Consider the following 27,282-nt stretch of genomic DNA (forward strand, 5'->3'; position numbering starts at 1 on the left):
GGAGTTTTCATTGAGGCACAGGTCTGCATAACTAACTGTGTAGAAATAGCAGTTTCTTGGACATAAATTGGAAATTCTCAGAAGGTTAGCCTCCACTGAAGTAGTAAGTTATATGCAGCAAATGGGTAGTCCCCAGTTTTAAAGTACTGGTGTTATTATAGCATGCTTAGGAAGTTCTATATTATCTTCAATGCCTGGTTTAGAAAGCTTAATCTTTTGTTAACCATGAATTATTGCTGCTGTAGGAAAGTTACTGACCTTCTCTGAGTCACTTTTATGAAAAGTTTCTTTAGTCTCTGTTCTAGTTTTAAACTGGTGGGAAGATTGTTCTGGTTTTTTTTCATCATATTGAAGCAGTGGATAGGGTCTTTCACTTAGGAAAGTCATGGAGCCTATCAGAAGTGTTGAGGGAGACAAGTTAGGGGGGTATATGAAGGGGACTGTGAGGAATCTGGTTGTTATCCTGCACAGCCATGTACTATCTCCAAGTTAAATTCTCGACTCTGAATACCAAGATTGTTCTCTGATATTTTTATCTAAGACCGGCAAAATACTGTCACCTCTGCATGGTTTGGCCGTTGCTTCACCTCTGTGGTAAATAATTTCATCATTGATGAGATATGGTTTGAATGCAAAACCTGCTCTTGTACTTGGGGGATTTCTTCAGTTGCCCCAGTGCAAGCTTACGTTGCACATGGGATGAAAGAAGCAGCAGTATCGTAGAGTCATATGTTGGAAGGAGGCCAAGAGCAAACAGCTGTTCATTAACTATACATACTTTTTCTAGTTTTGCGGATATTTGTGGAGTTCTGTTATTCCAAGGGGATGGAGAAAATGTTGATCTTAGGTTGTTGGGACTTCTTGTGTGTTTTTGTTGAGTTGGACAGATGCTTAGATTTTTCTGTGGTATAACATTTTAATGATTTCTCTTTAGTGCTCACTGCAAATCATATGGACACTAAAACTATACCAGTTATGACACAGGGCACCATATCTTATATAAAATACCACTTCAGAGAAGAACTCAAAGGTTTGCATTAGTAGCCATTCATTTTCCAGATATAATGCAAATTTATGACCTTCGTGGTGTAAACCACAGTCTGGAACCTGATGACCTCAGAAAGGAACAGAGAATCCTGGCTGCCTTTCTGTATAGTGTGGCCCTGGTTAGTTGTTCCTGCAAACTTGGACAGAAGTGTCCTGCTTCACCAGGAGTGGGTTATAAGGGTGTGTGCTCAGGGGGATTTGGGGGCTCAGTAACTGACTCCTTGTTTTCTGAGAGGGTTGAAAGTGGGTAACTTTCCAAACAGGCGTAAGTTGATCTTTCCTGGTGAGGGTTGTGAGGCTATTTTACTGTCATGGGAAAGGACTGTGGGGGGTGAGAGGGATATGAGAATGGAAGAATATTATTCTAGATGTTTTCTGATACATATTTCTATTGTTGTTTATTAAAAGTCTTGGTACCTTGCAGCAGGATGTCTCCCATCCCCATGGCAGCAGAGGCAACAGGCAGCTGCTGCTGGGCTGCCAGCAGGCACAGGGGAGTGGAGCTGCAAAACTGAACTGGGCTTCGTGGGAAGGAAAAAAAGATGGTGTTTCAGGATGCTGTTTGTTCTGTGTTCAAAGGAGGTCACATTTCTGTCTCATGTGGGTCAGACCTGCAGAGAGTGGATGGATGTGTGTGTGTTCCTAGAATTATCACAGGCTTCACCATGATAATACTGCTTTTGCCTGAATTGGCTAAGAATCACATGGATGCAAAAAGGAGAAGCTGGTGCAGCAGAGGCCGCATGGTCTTCTGAAACTGCTTTAGAGAAGCTGCTCTGCAGTCAGCAGAGAAGGGAAGAGCCTTGAAAACTGTCACTGAAGGTCCCAAAGTAAAAAATTGCATTGACTGTTCTGTATGTACAGTGACTAAATCAAATTCACCTTTGGTCCTTTCTGAGAGATAAGGTAGGATCTAGAGATCTCACTTTCTCTCTTAGTGATAGAAGAACCCCTTGTCCAGAAACTGTTTCATGTTTTACTGAAGCCAGTTTTTTTCCCATGGGCATTGTCCCAGTATGAGTACCTGATCTCATCACAAATGCAGTAGGTGGTAGTTTTGTGATGTCTGCTGTATTGTTGTATGGACTTGGAGGTTAATGTACATTGGCTAGTATTTAAAATGGAAAGTGAGAAAGCCAGATGCAAAGAAGGTGAAGGATTCTTTACCTGCAGTTCCTTTGAAAGTATGAGGTTCTCAGAAGATTAAAACAGAGCAAATATGCTACAAATACATCCATGGCATATTTGAATAACACTTCAAATAGTCAAGAGGTTGACACATTTCAGAAAAAGCAGTCAGTCACTGAAACTCCTTGTGGTTTTGGTCTTGTTTTACTGCATTGTAACTTAGGAACTAAAGTAGATGTTTCTATAACTATATTTAACAGGAGAAAAAAGGAGGAAGACTTTTGCTTCCAACTCTTAGCATTGTTTTGTAGATTAGAAGTACAAACTGCTTCTTGTGAATTACTTTATGTAGTTCAATGTAATTGAGTGAACTTTATGCAGTTCTATATATTACACATATTTTATTTTTTCCCTAAAAAACTAGAAGGGGCTTGTTTTGAAGGTGAAATCAAAACTGAGCTGAAATCTCCTGAGTTCTTTCCTGGTGTTTTATTTATGTGACTGTTCTTCCTCCCAGGTGAAAATCAGGAACAGTTCAAATGAAAGTTGTAGCCAACTATAAGAAACTAATAATATTCAGCTCAAGAAGACAGAGTTTAGTTTAGTTTCAGTTAGTTTAAAGAAAGCTTGACATTTTGGTAAGGAAGCTCAGCCAACCCTAAAGAATGTGATTCCTCTTTAGAAAAGCTTCATCAACTTTCTTCTGAACTCTGTAAATTCCTGTAAGGTGTGTTCTGCTAAAATTTCTAATAATCCAAACTGGTGGTCTCTCAGAGACTCATCGAGTTTGTTTTGGGGCAGAATTAATGGGTAGTTTTAAAGTAACTTTCCCCAACAGAGTTATATAAAATTAAGATAAATAGTTGTACATAGTCTTTTCTGTTTTGAAATTGTAAGAAGCAGTTCGGAACTGGATGGGGAAAATAACTTCATCAATTATGATCAAATCACCTTCATGCACCTTGTGTTTCATGCCTCTCATTTTTTGCCCTTCTTTTATGACCCTCATTTAGGATATAAGGAAGAAGAATTCAGCTGGCCCTCATACCTAAAGGCATGCAAGGCTCAAGCTGCTCCTAAATCGCTGTTTGAAAACCAGAATGCAGTAAGTACTCACTTGGTACTAATGGCATGGAAAGTTGCTAGTGTGTTCATTTGTGTGGTACAGACTTGCAGCACATTTTAGTAGTGGCAGACTTGCAACCTGAAATTTAAGATAAAAATGTTTACAACACGTGCAATAACAATCTCCACTTCAATTCACCTCTGCAATTCTGATCCATTAATTTTTTACTAATCTGTTTAAACATCTGATCTGGCACATGCAGAAATAGTATATTAAATGAAATTTAAAACTTGTTGTTAGTACTGTGTCTTGCACCATAATGTTGTGGAACAAAAACAGTCTTCCAGAGAAACTATCTGAGAGTTAAAAACAACATATTTAATTTTAACAGCATTGTTTAGGGCTTTTTTTTTTTTTTTGTCATAAATGGTGAGCCTCTGTGTTTAAGCATCTCTCACGTCAGCTAATTAGGCTGCTGCAACTCTGTTGGGGCAGCTAATTGGAAACCTTAGAAGTGACATGAATATATTGATTGTGGACACACAGGAGGTTTATGGATTTATAGTATTTATTTTCAATTAAATGTCTTTCACTATGTAGACAGTGATTCCGTCGGGATTTCGAGTGGGGATGAAGCTGGAAGCCGTAGACAAGAAGAACCCGACTTTCATTTGTGTTGCTACGGTAACAGACATGGTGGACAATCGTTTTCTGGTTCATTTTGACAACTGGGATGAGAGTTATGACTACTGGTATGATGTTTTTGTTTTGTGTCTTACTGAGACATATCAGAAATGTGATAGCTTTAAGCACTATTTTCTGTGATACTTTCAGACTGTTGATACAGTTACCATACTAACTTTGCTAGATTTGGTATCATGGCCACCAATGTATGTCTCAGTGGCTGACTGGAGGAATCAAATTTCCCATGACAGGTTGCACATAAAAAATTTCAAGATTGTGCTAAACGAGTATTTGCATGTGCTGCTACATCTGGAGCTGCAGATTAATTTTTATGAATTACATCGTATTTTTGAATTACCTAGTATCTCTGAGGTTGATAGCTTTAGTGAAGAATACACACCATGATAATGTGACTAATTGTACTTGGAGTTAGGTTTACATATAGTTGTAAATTGAAAGAAAGGCTGCATTTTTTTTCCTATGGTTCTTGATCCTCTGAAATTATTCAGACCGAAATGTAACCACCTTCTGTAAGGCATCAGGATAGTTGCAAAATCGGGTTTGTCTTTTGTGTTCTACATTCCTGTGAAAACTGGGATCTTGTTATCCTGATCTGTGCTAGAGATGATGTTTCTGCATGGTTGTATGGTGGAGGGGCTTTGTGTATCCATAAAGAAAAGTCAGTGGATGGAACAGGTCATACTACGAGCATAAAGATACTGAAGGAAGTTGAGGCTTCAGCTGTCGCAGTGCAGGTTTGTATTTGCATTTGATTCTTCTTTTGCCAGATCATTTAGCGCAAAGTAGCATACCTTACATTCTTTAAAGAGTAAGATACTGCAGAACATGTAGGGTATTGTAAACCTGCGTCTTGGGTTTGGCAGTGGCAACTTAATTGTATAGCCGAGCCTGTAAAAATAAATAAAGTTTTCTTCATCTGTATTTGATAACTGCTTTAGGTACTACATCAGTGAGAATGATGTGAAACTGTTATGTAACTTCAAAACTTTGTGAGTCTATCTCTTGAAATAATAATTATATGAGCTACATGACAAATAAGCTGTAGGAGAGCTAAATTATTGAAGCAGCGGTGAACAGGCATTTCTCTGAAGTCAGGAACTGAATATCAAGATAATTGGCCATTTGAGTCAAAGACCAGAAAGATCAGTGATTATTTCCATGAAGAAGTAACACAGAACATACATTTCCTCTACAAAGCAACAGGAAACTGGGGACTGGGAAAATGTATTCTGAATTTCCTGATACTTGAATGCTTGCTGATAACAGTTTATTAGTATTTAGAGTATTTAATAGTGAAATAGTATTTAATAGTGAAAACAGAAGTTAGGCAAGACTTTTAGGGGAAAAAACAATGCAATATAACCTGTAGTTTGTTCAGTAGTAGCATAGGTATCTCTAAAACATTGCACTGTTGTATAGCAGACATGCACTGAATTTCAGGCTTGTTAATATTCCCATGTCAACAGGAATTTTGTCCTTCAATCCTCTCAGAAGAGGGGAAAGCACTTTTTAAGTACATAACCAGGCTTTACGTTTTTGTAGTCATACTATTCTGAAGTGGGTTTTGTGAATTTCATCTGTAGAATATGTGAAATAATACCTTTTTGAAGGATAAGGGGAGATTGAAGAGGAAAATGTATAGGTGTTTGAGAAATCACTGGAGTTGTATTTATACTGAAGCCAAGCTGAAGATTTGTTCTTTTGGTGAAATTGTAAAATACTTTTCTGGAAGGAGCAAGAAGATGCTGCTGGAAATACTGTGCATTGACATTAAATTCTGAGTAGCATGACCTGCCTCTGCATTGCTGTGATTGAAAACCAGAGTGAATAGAGTAGGAAGGAAAGAAAATGGGATTCTTTTCAATGGCAAATGAAAATAATGGTTGAATGTCTAACCAAAAGAAAGCCTGGAAATGCCTCCTGAATGCATCTCACAGTTTTAATTTTAGATACCAGGTTTGTAGGGGTCTTAAAATATCTTAGGTGCATAAGTTTCACGTATACCAACTGGTGTCTGTAACTAAAATTGAAAAGTTCCTTTGGGATTACCCAGAGCAGAGCCTCACAGTTTCCCTGTGCCTGTGTATGTTTCAATTTCAGAATTATAGTGAAGGAGAAATTATGTATTTAGTCTATGTAGTCAATTATTTTCAAACAAGTACCTTTTAGTTTTCCATATACCTTTTGTGATTTAGTTAGAGCAGATTGAACTTTTTCATTGCGGTTAAATATTCTCTCCTCTTTCTGGATAACTAAAAGACAGTTGACTGATTTTACTGGACTTCAAGCAGCAGAAATCTGTTGCTGTCACCTGAGCGAAACTCGACATGAGCCGGCTTCAGTGTGCATTTGCAGCTCAGAAAGCCAACCGTATCCTGGACTGCATCAAAAAAAATATGTGACCAGCAGGTCAAAGGAGGTGATCCTGCCCCTCTACTCTGCTCTTGTGAGGCCTCACTTGAGATATTGTGTCCAGTTCTGGTGTCCTCAACATACAAAGGACATGGAGCTGTTCGAGCAAGTCCAGAGGAGGGCCACGAGGATGATAAGAGGGCTGGAGCACCTCCCGTATGAAGATAGGCCGAGAAATTTGGGGCTGTTCAGCCTGCATAAGAGAAGGCTGCATGGAAACCTCATAGCAGCCTTCCAGTATCTGAAGGGGACCTATAAGGATGCTGGGGAGGGCCTCTTCATTAGGGACTCTAGTGGTAGGACAAGGGGGAATGGCTTTAAACTTAAACAGGGGAAGTTTAGGTTAGATCTAAGGAAGAAGTTCTTCACAGTGAGGGTGGTGAGGCACTGGAATAGGTTGCCCAAGGAAGTTGTGCATGCTCCAACCCTGGAGGAGCTTAAGGCCAGGCTGGACAGAGCCTTGGGCGACAGAGTTTAGTGTGTGGTGTCCCTGCTCATGGCAGGGGGGTTGGAACTAGATGATCTTAAGGTCCTTTCCAACCCTAACTATTCTATGATTCTAAGCTTTTTTGGGTGTCAGGCTTTCAGCCTGAAGATAGATACTCTTATTGAGTTTTCCCAGGGTATTAGAAAATACATTAATAGTTGAAAATAAGTACCCTCGCTAGGATTAGTCATTACTACACTTTAATGCATGGTGGTGATACTTCCTGTGTGTTATAAATCCCATTAAATTGTCCTTTGGCAGTAGCTTTTAGAGGGAGAAAAGTGAACAAGCTTGTCAAATTTAAGACTTTCCTTCAGGCAGGAGATTTTTTTACCTACACAACACAAGCTATTAGGTCCTTTCCATGTCCCATATTTTTCGACGAAACAATACTTTTTTTGAGAACCAGACATTCCTTCTTAGTGGAATTTCCAATTTTTCTTTACAATTCTCTGAGTCTGGAAATAGCATTTGGGAATCTTTGGGCTTGTTGCTGCTTGCCTACAGAAGAGGTGGAGGGATGGCCATGCTGAACATGCTGCAGCCCAAACTTGCTGCGTCAGAGGGCTTCAGCTGCCCTCATCCTTGGCTTGGTCTGACCTTACCCTGCAGAGGAGGTGCTAGTCAGCTTTGGGATCAGCTTATCAGGAATGTAAGAAAATACGATGTCTTGTGGTTCACTCACCATTCTGTTCCTGTCTGACTTGCATAGAAAAAATTATTTTTAAAGCACCTCATGAAGACAAATCAGCTTTTGATTTTCTGAACCATTTTCTGACCTGTATGAGTTTTGGAACAAGACTGGATTTTGGTGTGAGACTGAGAGGCCAGTTACGTTCTCCACCAGCATTTGCTACTTTGCTAACAGCCAAGTCCTAAAAATTTGTGCTCTGCTTGTTTCTTTTTGGAGTTAACTAACTTTGCTCCACTCTCTTAATTTTAAAGGAACAGTGTTTTTTGAGTGTTTTAGATTATGTTAAAAAGAATCTTGAAGGACTGTGAGACATAGTGCATGCTTTTAACTATTTAAATGGATAATGGACTGTTATCTGACCCTAATGCTCTAAAATTTCATGTAAATCACCATGCTCCTGTCTTACTAGGCTATAAATGGAAAATACGGTAATGTGGCTTGCTGTATCACCTCTAGACGAATAATATTATGGGCCGTGTTTTGGGAAGGTCTGGCCTAAAATAATACTTGTCAATGATGAAGTATTCTCAGTTATGCACTAGATGGGGCTGCAGAATGGTTTCTTATGCTTTACTTTTTTTATACAGTTAGATGACTGACATGTCACAATCAAGAAGTTGAGTAAGTAGTGTTCTTGAGGGCATGCTGTTATTTATGGGTATAATGCATGTGTGTATGAACAAGTTCTGATAGATAACGTTTTCATTGCGGGTTATAGCTACATTTAATAAAGTAAAAAGCAAAACAACAAAAGGTTTGTTTCCCCAAAAGGGAAAATCAGATGTTATTTTAAAACAGAAAATGAGTGTAATACACCTTATTTTAAAGAAAATGCTGATTGCTAAATAAAAACTCTGTCCAGATCCTCAGGTGGAGACCTGTTTGGGGAAGTATTTTTCTAGAATTGAATATTCATCTTTTAACAACGAGCGTTATCCATCTCTCTTGATCTGAATGTAATGAGCTGTATATATGAAACAGATTTTGGGGAGTAATTAACAGGACAGATAAAAGCAATCAATAGAAAAATAGTCTTCCGTACACGAGTCTTCCACTGGGACGTGCTCTTGTGCCGTAACTTAAGGGTTGCTGGACTGCATACATGTTCCTTTCCTACAGAGCGGTGTGCATAGTGGTGGGTCATGTTGTCAGCTCACCTCAGCTTTCCTTATTGCAGAACTTCTTCCTGGACCTTTACATCATGTAGCACTTCCCTGCGTTGATGTCTTCTCTAAGATGTAGTTAAGCTGCCCCATAACTCAGTGGAACTGCAGCTTATTCTGTCTGTCTGCGTGGCTCTTTTAGGGGTTCACCTGGCACTCTCTGCTGCTTTTGGCTTCACTTCAGCTTCCTGAGTTAGCTTCAGTTTCCAGTATAGATCATAGATGTGTTTTTCTTTCTGGATGTTCTGACATTACAAAAAGAATGGATAGCAAGTGGCACGAATTGTGTGGATGTTACAATCTTACTTTATCAGTTGAACATGTGTGTGTCTCCACTGTGTGGTGGAAGGTGGTGGTGCTCTGTTGAGGCCCAGGCGTAGATAGGTTTGGAGGTGCAAAATTTTTCAGCTTCAGCTGGTGGTGGTAATCTCTTTTGGTCTAGCAAGCATCCTCATAATTCATGAGTCACTGTGTTTTATGAAGCATGTAAGCCAGGTGATCTGCCTTCTATTTTGAAACAAAGGAGATAAAAAGCTGTGGGATGTGGCAAATTGATTGTGAAAAGTCAGAGTAGCCTTTAGCATTCCAGCTGACATGTCTTGGGCTTAGTCCAGTAGACCATTGTTGTTCTTCTAAACTAGATAATATATCCATGAAATAACACACATTAAAACATAACAGTTTTGTTTTAAACTGTGTGTGACTTCTACCAATCCCTACTTTTTATTGTTAAATGGACCATTAGAAGCTAAAAGGCTGTGTGAAATCAGTAGGTAAAGATGGACTGTATGACCTGGTTTTGCTCAACAGGGATGTTGGGTTTTTTTCCTGAAGCCACCATGGTTACAGAAGTTTCTTACAGGCTAATCTGTAATGGCTGGGGTTTTTTTCTTCAAAGCAAATCAGAATGTTATGGATGTTTTATAGTGCTATTTTGCAGTGCTGTGGTATGTAGCAGTTGTTATTACATGTTCCATGTTCCCTCCCATTGCTGTAATGTCAGAGCATCTTCCAGGAGCATGTCTTTTATTGCGACATACACTGGTCACTTGCTTCTTGAATCTTCAAGGCAAGAAGTGTGTGCAGTGGCATTTACTTTTCTGAATTTTATAAAAATGTATGTTCAAACTCTGCTTGAAAAAGCAAAACAGAACAAGTGCATTTAGAAGGTTTGTCCTGATAAGTGTTTTTACACATTTACCTCATTATTTTAATACAGTATAATCTCATAATAACATAGTGACTCATGAGCATGGGTCTCGTTCCCAAATTTAACTCAGGAGACTTTAGAAAGTAATTTGTGACCTTACTCCAGAACATTTCAGGAAGTAAGAATATACCTCATCCATGTAAAATTCTTCCATGTAAAACTCCAGCTTCAGAGGGATAGGACAGGGAAGTGCTGCCCCTCTTGCTTGTTAGCTTCTCTTCACAGTGTAAAGTGAAAGGAGGAGGACAAAAGGAGCATGAAGCATTCACCTTTTCTTTAATTTGTTTGGGGCAAAGCATTTCTAGGGGTCAGGTGCTGAGTTTTAATAATGCAAAATTATCACAGAAGTCCTTTTGCTTGCTTTTGTTAGTGACAACTTTAGTGATTTAGAGAGTACTTGCTGTGATGCTATAAATACTAGATACATACTGTATAGCTTTATATATTGTAGTACAAACGGTTGGTTTTCATGAAGTGAGTTGAATCCTTGGCTGTTGTATGAGCCATTACAGAGTCTGTCAAAGGTAGGTTTTATCTGCTAGAAGTCGATCTGTTTGACATCATTAAAAAGAAATGCTAGCAGAGCTCTTCCATACATAAAGCTGCAAGATAATTGTAGTACATTGGCCAATATTTTTCGTCATTAGTCCTTGACTCTTTTCAGGTAGAAGGCTAGAGGAGCGCTTGTTGTGTGTGAGTCAATGCTTCTGGGACACCCATCCTGCATTTCTGTTATTGAGGTATATCCATACTCCATACTGAATGTTAGACATCATGTAAAATTGCTTTTCAGATTTTTAAAAAAGATTGGTGTTATTCTGTATATTTCAAATATGATGTGTTCCTTCAGTTTTCTTTTATGCAGCAGAGGTTCAAAACTGCAATGTGGGAGTAAGCCCAGGGTTCAGTCTGTGGTCTTTTCTGTGTTGTTTTTCCCTTTGCAGTCCTTAAAACATGTTTCTGTTCAAGAGCTACAGACACACCGTTTTCATCTGAGCCTTAAGATGTCAGTGCACCTTCTATTTTGCCTTCAACTTCCTTTTCTGTCATGCATAGTTCATTGCACCCTCTTAGGTATTACAGATTATCAACATGGTATTTTTAAAAAAATATACATTACCATGGCTAATTAAAGGAACTTAATTAATAGGAACTTCCAGCATGCTAATACTTTCTAGGTAGATACTGATAATGACTATTTTGTAACAATCGGAGTGAGCAGACCTAGTGTTCAGGTATTTTGCATGGGTTGAGGGGAAAGAGAGGGAATACATGTTACTCTTCAGCCTAGTGGTTGACACATTGACTTCAGAGAGGGATTAAATAGAAACTGGATCAGAATGAAGATTTCAGTAATTTATGCAATGATTATTATATATGAAGTAAATGTCTTTATGCATGGATGCTCTCTGCTTTTCCTTCTTTTCTCATTAAATATTTGGGAAGTGTTTGGAAAGCAGCATTCAACAGGCGAGAGAGACAGTGTTTCTATTTAGACTTCTACTTGGCTATTTAAGCTTGGTTTCTTGATCAGTCCCTGAGGAATGAAGGCCTTAGCTACGTGAACTTATTCAGGCTGCAGTTTGTTGGCCTTGGTGGGTCCTTGGAGTGAGTGAGGCATTGGGCTTGTGGCCACTGGAGAGATGGAAACGCTGATGGGATTCTCCAGAAGAGAGAAGGTGCATAGCTGGGAATATTTAGTGTCAGCTGCTGAAGCACCCTTAGGCTTAGGAAGTAGTGTAAGAGTGAGCTACTGTGCTGTAATACTGAATTTAACAACTAAAGAAGAAATGAAGTGGGACAGACTCCTAAGAGAAGTGAGGTCCATAAGGACAGATCTACATGGGGATTTCATGGTTATGTATGAGTTTCTAGCTAAATAGAGGTAAACGGTATGTTTGCAGTGTAGTGCAGTGCTGCACAGGATAATGCTAGCCTTTTGTGTCAGCGTGATGTTCCTTAGTTACTGAGTACATAAGTACTATCTGCTTCTTTAAAAAGCACTATTAATTGTTCAGACAACTCAGAAACAATCATTAAATATCGACGCAGACATAGAGATAGTGCATGTTTCATAGCAGAGTCTGATGGCTTTTTACTTTTCCAGTAGATCAGTCTTACTTTTTGCCTTTCCTAATAATATTGAGTAATTTTTTTTTCAATTTAGTTAAAACAAATTCACTAAAAGAGTAACTAATAGTCAGATGTGTTCTACTGTGGTACATATTTTATACAGTATGTGTTGCATTGTACATAATTTATATGATATAATAAAATTATATAGTTCTATATATAATAATTTCATAATACTGAATGTTTAAACAGTTTTCTCTTACCCACTTTTATATCAATTATGATTTTGCAGTGTGTGTCTTTTTTTTTTGTATTGCTAACAGAACTTGATAGCCAGCACTCACTGCTGCTTTCATTTCAGCACAGTGTAATAGAACCAGTGAGCGAAGTGAGAGCGATCTCTCCTTACTTCAGACAGATGCCAGCACATGTCAAGTATAGCTCACTCTGCCTCTATTAGTCTTCCGTGGTTCTTGTGGCATGCCACAGACAACAGCAGTCGTGCAAAAGTTGATGACAGAATTTATGGGAAATTGTTAGTCCCTTGAGTAAGAGAGTTTGATCAGTTCTTCTAGAGCAATTTGCAGTCTTGAATCACTGATCAGTTCTGGATTGTTTCAGTCAGCATTTTTCAGGCCTAAAATGATTTTTTTTTTTTTTTTTGGATGACAGTTTATGTCAGATTGACTTTGCTTGTGTGCTGCTGGGTTATAATAATATGTTTGCAGCTCCATCCAAGCCACTCAGAATAAGGTTTTGAATTTTTACTTATTACTGGCAGTGCGTTGCAGTTATGCATGATTTTCTAATCTGCTTCCAGGTGCAACTTGGAGCATAAATCAAGGTCTTTAAACTTTTAGTTTAAAGTTTCAGTCCTGCCATTGCAAAAACTTTTTTTTTTTTTTTTTGATGGAATTACTGTGTTCTTGCAGCAAGCCAACAGGCTTCTACCAGGAGTCTCTACATGTGAATTTTTCATGTCCAGCATTATAGCTTCTCAGTGGAGATCTACCCACTGAATTAAAGGAGTTGATCTTTTGATCTTCCAGTAAGGAGTTGATTTTTTGATCTTCCAGTAGAAAAACGGTTATGCTTGTTCAAGTGTTAACAAGTCTGTATTAAACGTGTTCGTATCTTCAGGTTATTTTTGCAGTCTAAGTGTAAGTTGAAGGTGTCATAGGTTAATTGGGTTTTGTTAAGTCTTTTTTTGTATGCCTTGATTTCTAAGCATAATAGGATATCTGAAGAACTGCATTATCAATCCCCTTGTTTCTCCCTTCCTCCAGGTGTGAGGCAGCTAGCCCACATATTCATCCTGTTGGATGGTGTAAAGAACATAAAAGAACTCTCATTACCCCACCAGGTTTGTATCTTACTGCCCATCTGAAAGATTTAAGGAGGTTATAGTCAGCTAGCAGCATTAAAATTTGCAATCTTATTGTACTTCTTCTGAATTTTTCTTTCTGTAATTAAGTATTGGTATTTGGGGAGTTGAAGTTTTGTTTACAGGGCATTATGTATTGAAATTAGAATTACAATAGGTATTAGGTGGTAAGTATGCACATGTGTCCTGCTTTAGTAATGAGACATCTATCCATGGAAAATAGTCCTTGGAATCTGAACAAGTTGTATTTTTAGCTGAATGTATTCATTTATTTAGGACTCACAGTGTGAAAATGCTGATAAAACAAATTCCATGTGTATGAGATTGTTGTATAAGAAAAACATCTTCGTGTGAACTAAATACGCAAGATAACATGCATATGATGATAAGATTGCCTTAGGTGATAAAGGAATCAAACTTGTAAGGGCTCTTTGAAAGGAAAACACAATGAGAGAAATGATACAGAAGAATTACAGTGTATTCATTAGTATGAACTATAAGACTAGCACTGTTTTTCAGGGCTGTTGTGTGTAGCTGAATGATCTAAATGCTCTGTTGCAGAAACTACCACTTGTGGTCTGAGAACATGGAAAATTTTAATTGGTTAAAACCAACTTTGACAAAAATTCTAACAGCCAGCAGTCTTGAAAAGTTGTAAGCAATCTGCCTGTCAGGAGGTTAATTACAGCCTATTATTCAGTGAAATTCCTTCTGTACTAAGTCAGAATTGGTTTTGTTGTCTTCTGCATTATAAATCATGATGTTTAAACTTGGAAGATAAACTTCCAGTGCACAGTAAAGGTGAAGGACATGCACTGCCTTTCCTTTAAGAGCAAAGTTGTGTTTCTTGCATAAAGTGTTTGTAAACATGACAGTTTCTGAGAAAGGCAACATCTTATTTGATGATGTCAGTAAGTTTTTATAGTAAATGACTAGGCTATTTCTTATTTTTTTTTTATTTAGTTAAATTCACTAAAAGAATAACAAATAGTCAGGTGCGTTCTACTGTGGTACAAAGCTATCACTGATTAGATTGCGTTTACCAATAAATTACTGTTAACAAAAGACTTACATTAGGCTTATAGTACTTGAATGAATTTCTTGAATCCAAAGCAATTGTGACTTCTTCTGCTAGCTACTCAGTATTGTGGATGAGAAGATTGTTGGTTTTTTTAACCTACATGGTGAATGTGTCAGAGACAATTTAGAACACCCTTTCTTCTAAGTATTTCATAAATGTGAAGCATAAATCAGAGCAGTATTATGAAAGTGCATTCTGTAAATTAGCCATCAATTTTAGTTTTTGCACTGCCGTGTTTAATTTTGCTCATGTTTCTTCTGTGCCAGATTATCCACATGCTAAGCATTTTTCTTGGGAGAAGTATTTGGAAGAAACCAGTTCATTACCTGCACCTGCAAGGGCTTTTAAAGTGGTGAGAAAATGCTTATATTTTTTCATGTTTTTAAGTACCTATAATGAATTAGTTTAAAATAAAAGAAATAGAAGAATACATATTATGGTGTTCCTATGTTTCCGAATGTATCCAGTTAATTAGTTCCATAATAGGTGGTTTATTTTTATGCAAGTTTGCAGTTCACTGTTGGAAGTCAAATAATTGTTATAAATCACTATCACCTTATTTTAATCATTATAAATGGGATTAAATGCTACAAAATATTACTAATGAATGTAATTTGCTATGGGGAAATTACTGCCTAGTTATTAGAAATAATGAGATAGCTATGGATTCATTATAACATACTTTGAACATATGTATTTCTATCCATACATCTTAAATGGTGCTATAAATACAGAGAGAATATAAAAATGATTGTTGTAGATCAGTCCAGTTGCCCGTCTAGTCCACTGTCTCTGGCTGTAGCCAGGAGAGATTCTGTATTTAATACCCATCAGTAGACTTCTCCTGCGAGCTTGAAACTAGGGCACATGGGCAGCATCCATAGGCACCTCCCCATTTTAACTGGTGTCTGTGGACAACATTCTTTTCTTTTAGCTTTGTACTTCCTAGTTTCTTCCAGTGACACTCATCTTTCTTGAGCTCCTAGGATTTCAGTAAGTGAAGTGCACTGGTCAGTAATGCAGAAAGAATTGCTGTTAAGAGCCAGCCCTTGTCTCGCAGCGCACTCGAGCTCGTTTGCCTTCTCGTCTTTTCAGATTAGTGTCACTAATTCTGTATAATGCTTTGCTAAGAGCTGGATTAACAAAAGCAGAATAAATGTAGTCCCTATAGCAGTTCCTGGGATCAGCAGATCACTAGAGTTTATTACTGACCTGCAGTTTATCACCCCAAAATGCATCTGGCGAATAACATGTCTAACAATCTTACATTCTCAGCAAGAACACTCAGAGCAAGGATTAGGAAGGTATTTGGTTATATCTGAGAAGCAAAGCAGTGAAGGGCTGTGACCTTGACTACATCAAGCTAAAAGCAAATGTTTCCTTTACCTCTTTGAGCATCCATGTTTTAATTTCTCCCCCTGGGTTCAGGGAGAGAGCAGCCACCCTGCAGCGTTCAGCAGTGGGAATGCCCCACTAGTGACCCGCAGGGTCCTTCAGGCAGCAAGATCTGTCTGGCTGTGTCTGCTCTGGGGAGCTGAACAGGACATGCCACAAGCATGCAGGCATTGACAGCATTTAACCAGGAAAGCGCTAACTGGCCTGGCTCAGCACTGTTCCAGAAAGCATATGATCAGAGATCAGCTGGGGATGGTGTAGGTCCCAAAAGATAGCTTAGACAAGGCTATCTGGCTTTGAGGATGGAGGGGAACAAGAGCATGACTGAAGTGGGGTTGGCTGTACTCTGTCTTTTGGTTTCACAGCCAGAGAAAATAACTTCCCTGCTTAGTACAGAAAGCTAATACTAATATTATGGTAAGCATATTAATGCTAGTTGTGATAAACGGCAAGAAAGCAGGTTTCATGGGAATAAATTACTGATTGTGTTGAAGTTTTGTTGAAGTCATCCTGAGACAGCCACAGTATTTTATATTGTATTATGGAAGTAAAGAGAGTTAAGTTGCTGCTGAGGAAAAAGCACCAATGTTCTGGGAAGTCTTAGAGGGATGGATACACTAATTTCCTAGAAATCTAGATTAAAAACCATAACTGTCTTGTTCATATGTTCCTTTAAAATGGCAATATTTTTTATATTAGATTTCATAGCTAGGTGGCAAAGACAAAATTTAATACTCCTAACAAAGACACTTTTTTTCCCAAATAGTATTATGAAACAGGTATTTGGTCCTGTTTGTTCTGAGTGAGTATTTACTCTCCTACCATCCATTAGTTATGTTTTCAGTAGGAGACTGAAAAGGAAAGTTTGATTCATGAAGTGAAAACACATATTAAAAACCATGAAGATGTTTCCTGTAGACATTTTCATAGACATTTCAGGCTGCTGGTATGTAATACTTAATTTAATACTGCTTTGAAACTGTTGGTCAAAATCTCTGAGAAAACTATTTTAGAGAATTTAGGAAAAAACCCAACTGATTCAAAATAAAAATCCCCTCTTACTTCTTTGCATGGTTTGTATCCAGTCCGTTTCAGCAGAACCTGGAATCCCAAAGTAGTTACTTTATTTCTCTACATTAATAACACAGGTTTGAATGATGCTTTTATGCTTGGATTTGTTTGAGGAGAAGGACAGATTTGAGAAAATGAAGGCAGAAAGTTTTCAGTGGATTTTATATACTTTACAGTTTTGTGAGATTTTTGAGGGTTTTTTCTGTTTCACATAATACTGTTCTTCTTGCCTAGAAACCTTCTCATGGCTTTCAGAAAAACATGAAACTCGAAGTGGTTGACAAGAGAAATCCAGTATTTATCAGAGTAGCAACCATTGTAGATACTGATGACTATAGAATAAAAGTAAGTTTCTTTGTCTTACTGTAATACCCTGCTTGAGTGACTGATGGGTACTCTGTAAAACCAAAATACTGTAGTTGTAAAACTAAGCGCAGGGAGAAATGAGTCACATTGCTATGTCCTGATAAGCTTTTGCTCATCCTTTTCACTGATTAGTATGTGCATAATTCCTTTGGAAGGGGTTGTTTTATTGTCCTCTTAGTTACATTTGCTGACATAGGTAGTTAGAGAGCATAGCTGAATATGTTGGGAAATTGCTTTGGGAATAGTTGATATAAGACAGTTGTCTATTCTATCAAGAAATTATATGATTTAATATCAAATGTCAAAGGCCTGCTATGATGCTTGTATTTGGGCCCATAAAATATTTGGCCTAGGTTAATTGAATCTGTCTCTATAAACTTCCAGGTAGGAGAGACATGTAAGTGAAATATGAAAAAATAACCCTGATCTCTTGTGCCTTGTCAGTGACTTTTGCAATTCTGAAGTTTATATTGATTGTGGACTTTAGATTGGATTAATCTCAGATAATGTATTTTTAAGAAATGGCAGTTTTACAGAAGTTGTATATTTGAATTATTTTTCTTTTATCGTACAAAACCAGTTTACACTCAGAAGCCCTTAACTGTTAAAAGGCCTAGAATATTCTGGATATCCGGTTAGATGGATATGAAGGATATTTTTGTTTGTGGTTTGTAAAGATTTATTAGGCATACCTGGTATTTCAAGCAGGAAATGCACCTGACATTTCATTTTGAATCTGAATTAACTGGTGGTAGGGAGCCATCAGAACTAATATCTTCACACCTACGCATTTTCTATCTAAACTTTAGTTGGTAATGAAAAAAAAACCCACCACCACCAAAACCCCTTTCCAGTCTTACTTATAAATACAGGATTTGTAACTTCTAGGGTGGTAATTTGACTCTGTAGCCTATGTTGATAAAGCTGTCTGTATGTATCTGTGCGTACGTGCATCCATATGTGTGTGCATGAGAGATCTGAGCTAGTTACTAGTTTGAAGGCCAAGTAAAATTTAAAGATATTTAGTTTTCACCTGGAAAAAAACGCATGTATAGCCCATGTTGGTGGTTTTATGGGAAGTCACTTACTTCATTTTGTCTTCGGTTTCAAGTCCTTACCCTTTATAGTCTGATTTTAGTAAAACATTAACTTGTATGTTAGAATTTACTATTCTGCTATTCTTAAATCCTGTTCAAGGAGTTGAAAAAACTTGCAGTTTTTTTGAGAGGGGAAAAAGGGCAGAAACTCATGTTTAACTGAAATAAGTATTAGTGGGAGAACTAAACTTGTCCTGCTATATTCCTGGTCTCTGAGACTGATGATCCAAGACATAGTAAGTCAAATGACACCTCTGCCTTTACTTAAGTGAGAGTATGCCTGGGTCCATAACTCGATGTACGTGTATTTTCTGTGTAACTTTCATAGTTCTCTTAAAGTGACTTCTCTAATGGACATGTAATTTTTAGAGATTACTTAGGGAAACTGGTTTTATAGGGAATTTTTCTAATCTTGTTCTCCTTTTGATTTTAGGTCCATTTTGATGGCTGGGATAGCATATATGATTATTGGACTGATGTAGATAGCCCTGATATCCATCCTGCAGGCTGGTGTACAAAAACTGGACACCCTCTTCAGCCCCCACTTAGTAAGGGAAATCACATTATAATGTAATAATGTTAAAAGGCACGTGTACTGTGCTGTCTTTTTCCCTGCCAGTGCCACAAGGAAGAGTAGCAACTAGGTTATGCAAAATAATGTAAATGTGACATTTAGTGCAAAAATCAAATGTTGGTAATTAATCACTTTTTAGTAGATTGCTTTATTGACCCTTACTGTAATGGAAATATAGTGTTTCTCTGTATGCATAAGAACCACAGTCAAAACCTGAAGTAATGATCAGATCTGTTGCATAAAATCCTGGCCCTCTCGAAGCCACTGATAAAACTGCTGTGGCACTCAGTAGAGGTAGGGTATCACTCTTAAAATCTGTCCACAGCCTCCTGAAGGTTAGTGTGCTTTTTATCTCAGAATAGTCCAGGCTGCACTGAGAAGGCACTCCTTTCAAATGCTGTGGCAAATCCTCAAAACCAGCTAACTTACTTTTTTTCTGCACCTGAGTAAAGAGAGGTTAATGGTGCCCACACTGAAAATAAGTTTAACAGAACCATGGTGCCAATAATAATACTGTATTTACCAGCTTACCCTTTCTGGAAATTTTGCTTTACTTGTTGAAGTGGGCGATCTGTTATAAGTGAGACTGAAGGTTGCAGGGAGGAGGGACTTTCGTGGTATACACCTGCCTATGCCACTATGTTTCTGGATAATGGCGGTGAAGTCACTTTAGCTAAACTTGTAGCAGATGAGTTTTAACTGAGTGCTCTTCTTTGGGATCGTTTTATATTGTGACTCTGAGGTATGCACAAGTACTGAGTGTTCACAGCTGTAACTGAGATCAGAAAAAGCTGCGCTTGGAAAATAAGAAACGCTGAGCAATGCCAAGTACTCTGAAAAAATGAAATGTAAAATAACTGGGATAAGGCACACACAGACTGTGTGAACGTGATACCTGAAAGTCTCAGTACCTCAATTCAGCATCTGTAAAATGTCAAGCAGAAATGTTTCCTATCAAGAGCATGATCAGGGTATATTCATTAGTTTTCTGAGCACTCCAGTGGTATAGTGATGACTGCCTGTTAGGAAGCTAATCATTCTGCCTTCAAAGCAGAGTTTGAATAGGGTGACGTGACTGCCAAAGCACAAAGTGAATAATGGGAAGATAGAATGCTGTGTATCTGCTTCTTAATCTGAGGTGTGCATTTTACGTACTGAATGAAGGAACAGTCGAGTGGGAGAGGTGGTCTGTGGCCACATAAGTAAGAATGTTATCGTATGGCAAAAGAGCTGAATAAGGTTGCAACATTTCTGTTACCTAAGATTGCAAAGAGAAAAGATTCTTAGCCGAGGTGTCTTCATTTTCTTGGAGACATTAAAAGAAACAAAATATGGATGCTGATCACATAAAACATGTCATCTCTAGGTGGTAGCATAGACGGCACTGTTCTCTCATCCACTACACCATTTTAAAGCCTATAGAATACTTTGGACTTCAGTGTAGTCACAGTGTTGTAACATTAGCATAGTTGGAAGATTTGTTAAAAAATGCTTTTTGTACTGTCCTGTTGTTGTCCTAACATATTAATTCTCTGTCTTTCATTATACATCTGTGAGCAAGAATCTCATCTTTCATCTAGGAAAATTTATTAAATAGACTTTTTATTTAGTATTGTAACTGTAAGGGGAGATACAAGTTCATATAATTTTCAAGTAAAACCAGTACTAGAGAGACAGTGCATGTTTGCAGATCTGCAGCAGGCGTTCTCAGTTTCATGTACTGGAGTAAGTCTGTGTCTCACTTGCTATGAAACTATGGGTTATACTATGTTAGCTTGAGTGTCAAAGCCTGTTTTGACAGCTGTGTGCTTTAATGTCTCTGCAGGCATCAGGCATCATTGTTTCAGATTGATGAAAATCAGATAGACAGATAAATTTAGATAAGTAATAATGAGATGAATAAATCTCCTGATGGCTTGTTCTTTTTAGTAGTATTTTCAGCTTTTGTTTTCATGTCTTGTTCACTGGAAAACTTGAGCTAAAAGCGGAGGTCAGTACCCATTACTAACAGATCCCTGTCTTTGGGAACAGCAGGGTAACTTACTTCGTCAGTGCTCTTGCAAAACATCCAGGTTCCAGCTACATGTAGTTAATAGGAAAGACATTTGAAGTCGTATAGTTCCTCCTCTCATGTAGAGATATACTCACACAGAATAAAATTATTTCTCCAGTGGATTAAGTTGTTTGAATCTCCATCATGCTTTTGCAGAATGCTTCGTTAAAGTACTGTAAAATTAGGTTTTGTTTACTTACTTATTCTTCATGTTTACTATGATAGTCTGGTATTTCTGCATATTTGTATACCTTTTAAAGATTAGATACTTTTTTTTAATGTCTCATGTGATTTCCCCTGACATGCAGCTCCCTTGGAATTGGTGGAAGCTTTAGAGCATGGAGGGTGTCCCACAGCAGGATGTAAAGGAGTTGGACACATTAAAAGAGCAAGACATATTGGTCATCATAGGTATGTGCTGTGAAACTGTAGTTTTATTCTTTCAACTCGGTGATGTCTGCACATGGTTTGTTTTTTTTTAATTTGTTCACAAGAAAACAGATACAAGCTGGAAGAAAACAGGGAATATTGTAAACCTAAATATACAGTGATTTCAGTTGCCATGGTGAGCATGCTGAAATAAACATTAGCAATCTGTAACTTCATTTCACCAGGGTGCGCCAAGATCAGATTCGTTGAACATCATTTTTTGTCACAATTGGTAGTTACTCTCTATTTTGTTCCAATGAGGATTTCTCAGCTTGCTGTTCCGATTGCAAAATGTTACAAACAGATATGTATAAAGCAGTAACTCTTGAACCTTTCAAAATATGAGGCCACTAATTTTAATATAGCTTGGATGTCTTTGTTCTGCTTGGTCGGTAGGGGTGAGGATTTGTTTGCTGGCTTGGAAAGATGCTAGAAAGGAAATTCGGATTAACATATTTCTGAGTGGCAGCCTGAACAATTTGCTGTTTGCATGTAGTGCTTCTAAGGATGCTTTAGTTGTAAACCTTTCAAAATATAATACAGAAATGTGGACATCCCAGACTGTCCTAGAGGAGAGTTGACACAGGGAGAGTAGTAGCACAGGAGTATGGAATGGGTGACAGAGGGACAATGTCAGAGTAAATGGGAAACATTCGCTACATCAGAATTTTATTGTTTTTAACATACTTACAGTATGAGGTGAATCCTGAATATTTCAATATTCAGGATATTCAATATATTCATATATATTCAGTAAGGGTTATACAGTTAAAGTCACATGTTAAGTTGAGGATCAATTATCATAAATATCATCCTGTTACCTTTTTGCAGATTAGAGCTTCAAGAAGTTGTCTTAGTTTTTTTCCATTACATAGTCATACAATCCTTGAATGTCTCACCACTTTGTGCTTTTTGCTTTTATATATGGTTAGGGGATTGCTCTTCGGCTATTTGTCTATTCATGGGTTTTAAGTGTATTATTAAACTGCTATGATCCAGGAGTTAGCTCTGCAATCTCTTCATCTTCTTGATGAAAGAATTATGTCCTGTTGACTTGAATTACGCTATGAGGTTTTGATGGCATATCAGCACTGGTTGAAGTCCTGACTCATCCCTAACAAAGATACCTGCTAGCAAAACTCACTGTGTTGTTACATGTTTAGTGTGCAAAAGGCATCTTTTGCTGAAAGGTTTTTCCTATCTACAGCAGAGGCATTGTCCTTCTGCTGTTAGGAGGCAGAACTCCTGATGCTAGTACAAGCTTTATCTCCAGGAAGAGATGTGTGTAGGTTAGCACCAGTGACAAAACTTTTTGCAACATGAACTGTGGTGGATTGTCATGACACAGTATGCTGCATTGCTGTTTTTTAAATTATTCTCGTGCTTTTCCTTTTGTCTTTTTCTGACTATGTTCTTTTGTCTTTGGTTTATTTTTTGTAGTTTTTCTGTCTTCCCTTTTGAGAAGGTTTGTTTCACTCAATCAATAGGGTAACTCCTTAAACATTCAAGTTAGTACTTAAGACATTAGCATTGAATCAGAATCATTGACTGGTCAGGATTGAAAGGGGCCTTAAAGATCATCTAGTTTCAACCCCCCCTGTTATGTGCACGGACACTTTCCATTAGACCAGTTTGCTCAAGGCCTTGTCCAGCCTGGCCTTGAATGCTTCCATCCTTCAGTTAGCATACGGTAACCTACTGCATTCATTTTCTTAGTCCACTGCAAATACGAAGAAAACTAGACTTGCCTAAAAGGCTTGCTAACTGCTTAGCTGAAATCCATGTTATTTCATATTCCAGTAAAGTAAGTCTTACCTAATTTATTAATGCACCTGATCTGTAAGGCAATAAATTCCAATTCCTTACTGTGTGCTATCTCAGTTAGTTAGAATAAGCTGAACATACCCATTCTTAGTCCAAGGCTGAAACTTAAAAAAAAAAAAAAAAAAAAGAAAAGTCAGTGTGTCAGAAAAGATGATAATTTAAAATGCTAAGTAGTTCTGAAATAATTTTGAGACCTTGTTCCTTAGGAAACAGATGAAAGCCTCAGTGATTATGTAGTGGGGTTAAAGGATTTACTTTTTTGAAAAGTTGATGTTAATAAGGACTTGGTATCTATCTCCAGTTGGTTTAGTTTTACGCTGCGCAGTTGAAACTGAGACTGATATGCAGGTTGGTAGCATTATGCATATCACCTGCATATTTATCATTGTGAATTTTATGCTCTCTGGTGTTTAATGCATGCAGTAATTTTCAAGTTCAAGCACTAATGCAAAGTGGTCAGTTGTAAACAGGCCATTAGTGTTTTGAGTAAGCTGTCCATGAATAAAGATTTTTACCAGAAACATGACATGTGTTATGTGTAAGTTGAGGTGAACTGAATGTGTCATGGTGGTAGCTGTGTTATAAGAGAACAATGCAAAAATGTGGGAAACCTCAGCTCAGCAGGATATTGCATTTATTCATTCAGTGACTGTTGAAATCACTCTTGTCTGATTTTGATTCAAGTCTCAAATTTCATTTTATCATAATGTCTTTATGTATTTATTTATGTAAAAATACTTTAATATTAACATTCTTTTATCAAACAGAGTACCACCTTATTCTTCTTCTTCAGGTTATGAGAGAATCCTGGCTAATATTCCCTTTTGATGTTAGGTGTACCTGAGGCTGAGTAATCCATTTGGACTCTGTGCTTCAGAAACTTTGCACACTACTAGAAAATAGGAGCATCTCCAGATGTCTGGAGAAGACTAAGGTCCATGCCCATCCATCAGTAGCCCAGTTTTATCCTACTACCCTTGAAATTTAGTGAAAAAAGTTCTGTGTGTAACCCTACCTAGAGATAGATTTTGAGAGTGATGTAAGAGCAGTTGCAAAGTAACCACAGATGTGGTATGCTGCCTCAACGCTTTGGTTCTGGAAAGGGATGATTACATAAAACCTTTGTTGACTGGAAAAACCCAGACCTGGGATCTTGAGAATTCTTTGAATGGTATCATTATCTGATAGAAACGAAAGCTTATTTTAATGCTCAGTTTTTACGCAGCCTATGTGGGACTCTGGAAACCGTGGCTCAAATTTGTCAGAAAACTGTTATGGTCGTGTGTTGCCAGACACTCTAGTGCCATTTCAGTAGGATGCAGAGTGTATCACATGCTAATTGCTGTGCGATCTTGATCCTTCAGCAGTTTGAAGTGGCTGATTACTCTCCTGTGCAGAGGGAGTCAGGTGGTATTAGTGTGGATATTTGTTTACCGAAGCCTACTGAAGCAGCTCAGATGATACTTGAGATCACCGTATTGGACTGGTTTCAAAGCTGTGCAGCAGTGCTGGAGGGTGTACAGCCCTGTCAGATGTATAGCAGAGGTTTCAAATTGAGTACCTGCTGCTTCTGCTGCTTGCTATTCTTCCTATGCCTGTGGCAGACCTTGGTACCCCCAAGTCAAGGACATCTGATCATTTTGGAAACTGCCTTCTGAACTCCTGCTGTTTTGCAAATAGTATGCTAAGACAAAATACAAGCAGAAATGCAGGTTTAAGTTGACAGAAGAGCTTAAAATCCTAATTCAGTATTAATTAACCTGAGCTTTGAGTTGAGTCTTTAAAACTTACAGTCTCATATAAATCAAATACTTCTGTTATGTAGGAATAACAAGATTAATCATATATTCTTTGTAGTAGACGGGTTAAACTGAACTGAGGTCTGGAGGCAGTGAGATTCAGGATTTATTGATTGATCCAAAGCCGTGTAACTCATACACAGGCTCATTCATGCTGTGCTTTGTCGAAACAAAGCCAACAGTGGAAAACATGAAGGTTCTTTTTGTTGCACCAAGTAATAGTAACATCAAAGGACCATCAAGGAGTTTTTTAAAAAATCATACAACTCAGAACGATTAATTAGAAAGAAAATGTCATCAGAATCTAGTGTTCTAAAGCAGTATTAACTGAAATCACCATTCAATTTCTGTTTTTCCAGAAAATACTAAAGAAAAAGACAGTGTATGAGCAGGCCAGTTCTGCTAATGAAGGACTGAATTTTGAGGCTTTTGCTTCTTCTTTTTTTGTTTTCTTTTCTTTCTTTTTTTGTTTTAAAACATGTTAGTGATGTTAGTAAACAGAAGACTTGCTGGAGATGGAATTGTATTGTCAGATTTCATTGTGGTGTATGGCTTGTTTAATACTACACAACTGAAGTTAAATAGCACAGTGGTAGTGTTTAGTGTTTCCTTGAGACAACCATCTAACTGCTTAAAAACACTAAGCCTCAAAATACCCCTGTGAGCATAGAAAGCCAAAAGAAGATTACATGTTTTGCCTTATAGCAATGGCAGAACTGAGATTAACCAATATATTCCAAAGTTTCTGATAACTGTATTTCATCACAGTGGTACGAGTTTGACACAGCAAGAACTTAAATCCCACTAGCTTTGGCTTCTTAAAACCTTTTTCTGAATAGAAGCCTGTATCTTTCATCTTGTAGTTCATTTGAAAGGGAAAAACACATCATTATGATAGGTGCAGCAGTATAAAGAATTGAAAATATAAAACAATTTCCCTTCTTTCCTGCTGTTCCTGTTTTCTTCCCCATATTTCAGTTAATGGGCTTTTTTTGTTCCTTTAACACATCTGGCAGAGTCTAGCCCTATGACAGACAAAACTAGTAGGTTGAAAAATAAATGCAAGTAGAGGCATATAAATAAATCTAAAATAAAATGCAAAATGCTGCTTAAGAGAAATTAGAAGTAAAAGGTAATGCTCAGAGTTGCTGGGGTTTTTTTTAAATTATTTGTATATTCTGTTCCATGTCTGTAAAACAATTACATTAACAAAAAAGTACCCTATGTTAAGTACAGTGCTTTGGTGTCCAGCTTCCCCTTTGGCTGTATCTTATTTGACTGTGTAACTCCTGGTATGAAGGTTTTTATGGCAAAAAACTTCAGTGCCTGTGTCTCAGAGGAGGTGCTGAGGACTACCACCTGTAGTAACCTTAAGGAGTTTTCTTCTTTCATGCTAGTGGTGAGAGATATGTAAATTGCCACCAACATTTTTATGGTGGTGAGACCAAAATTAGACCACCAGTATTGGTTCAACCTTGTGATAAGAGTTGATTCATACTCACTCTGAATCCAAAGCTTCATCGGTAAAGGACACGGAGTATGTGCAGCATATTTTTATAGGGCTTTTTGTATTTATTTATTTTTCCAATGCTGTGCTTTGTAAAACATGATAATAAAAGCTGTTGGTTTTCCATTTATTTTTTTTAAATTGGAGTTGGCAGGGCATATAGCTGGCAAGGTAGACTTGTTCATATTAGACAGTACTGTTTGGAAATCATACATGTAACAATCAGTGAAACAAAACATGGCAGTGGTTTGTGGAAAGGCAGGTAGCTACATTCTTAAGTAGAAAATAAGCAATACCTTAGGACATGCTTTTGTTGTTTTGTTTCTATTTTTGTTCTTATTTTACCATTGTAATAATACAGGTAAGTAGGAAAGTATGATGGTAGATTATAGTTCGTGTCATACCTCATGAGCTACAAACAGAGCATCATGTTTAGTACAACCTCTCCTGTATCTTAAACAGAGATCTGAAAACTTGAGCATGGTGTTATTCATTGTTCTGGCACCTATACCCCTTTCAGAGTCAGGCTGTTATCTTTGAAATGAGAGTAGATAGCCTGACTGATCAGTTTAACACTCCATTCTTCTGAAGATCCTCGTTTATCCCGTATGTTTTGTATTGTTCTCTTTCCTGCCTTTCGTGCAAATGCAGGTTTTCTGACTTTAGGAAGTACAACACATTGACAAGTTATTACATCAATGCGCAGTGTCAAATTTT

At 37.7% G+C, this 27,282-nt stretch overlaps 1 protein-coding gene across 1 annotated transcript in view; it reads left to right on the plus strand.

Annotated features, from left to right (window-relative positions):
• L3MBTL3 (l(3)mbt-like 3 (Drosophila)) overlaps nt 1-27,282 on the plus strand; it is a 69,336-nt gene that overhangs the window by 26,191 nt on the left and 15,863 nt on the right. Inside the window, exons 9-15 of the mRNA XM_010018046.1 lie at nt 3,189-3,280; nt 3,842-3,993; nt 13,272-13,348; nt 14,717-14,802; nt 17,151-17,261; nt 18,813-18,927; nt 21,315-21,417. Of these exons, the coding sequence (XP_010016348.1) occupies nt 3,189-3,280; nt 3,842-3,993; nt 13,272-13,348; nt 14,717-14,802; nt 17,151-17,261; nt 18,813-18,927; nt 21,315-21,417 (736 nt within the window). The remainder of the gene's footprint in view (nt 1-3,188; nt 3,281-3,841; nt 3,994-13,271; nt 13,349-14,716; nt 14,803-17,150; nt 17,262-18,812; nt 18,928-21,314; nt 21,418-27,282) is intronic.

Source organism: Nestor notabilis, unplaced genomic scaffold, assembly GCF_000696875.1.
Source record: "Nestor notabilis isolate BGI_N333 unplaced genomic scaffold, ASM69687v1 scaffold1937, whole genome shotgun sequence".
Lineage (NCBI taxonomy): Eukaryota > Metazoa > Chordata > Aves > Psittaciformes > Psittacidae > Nestor > Nestor notabilis.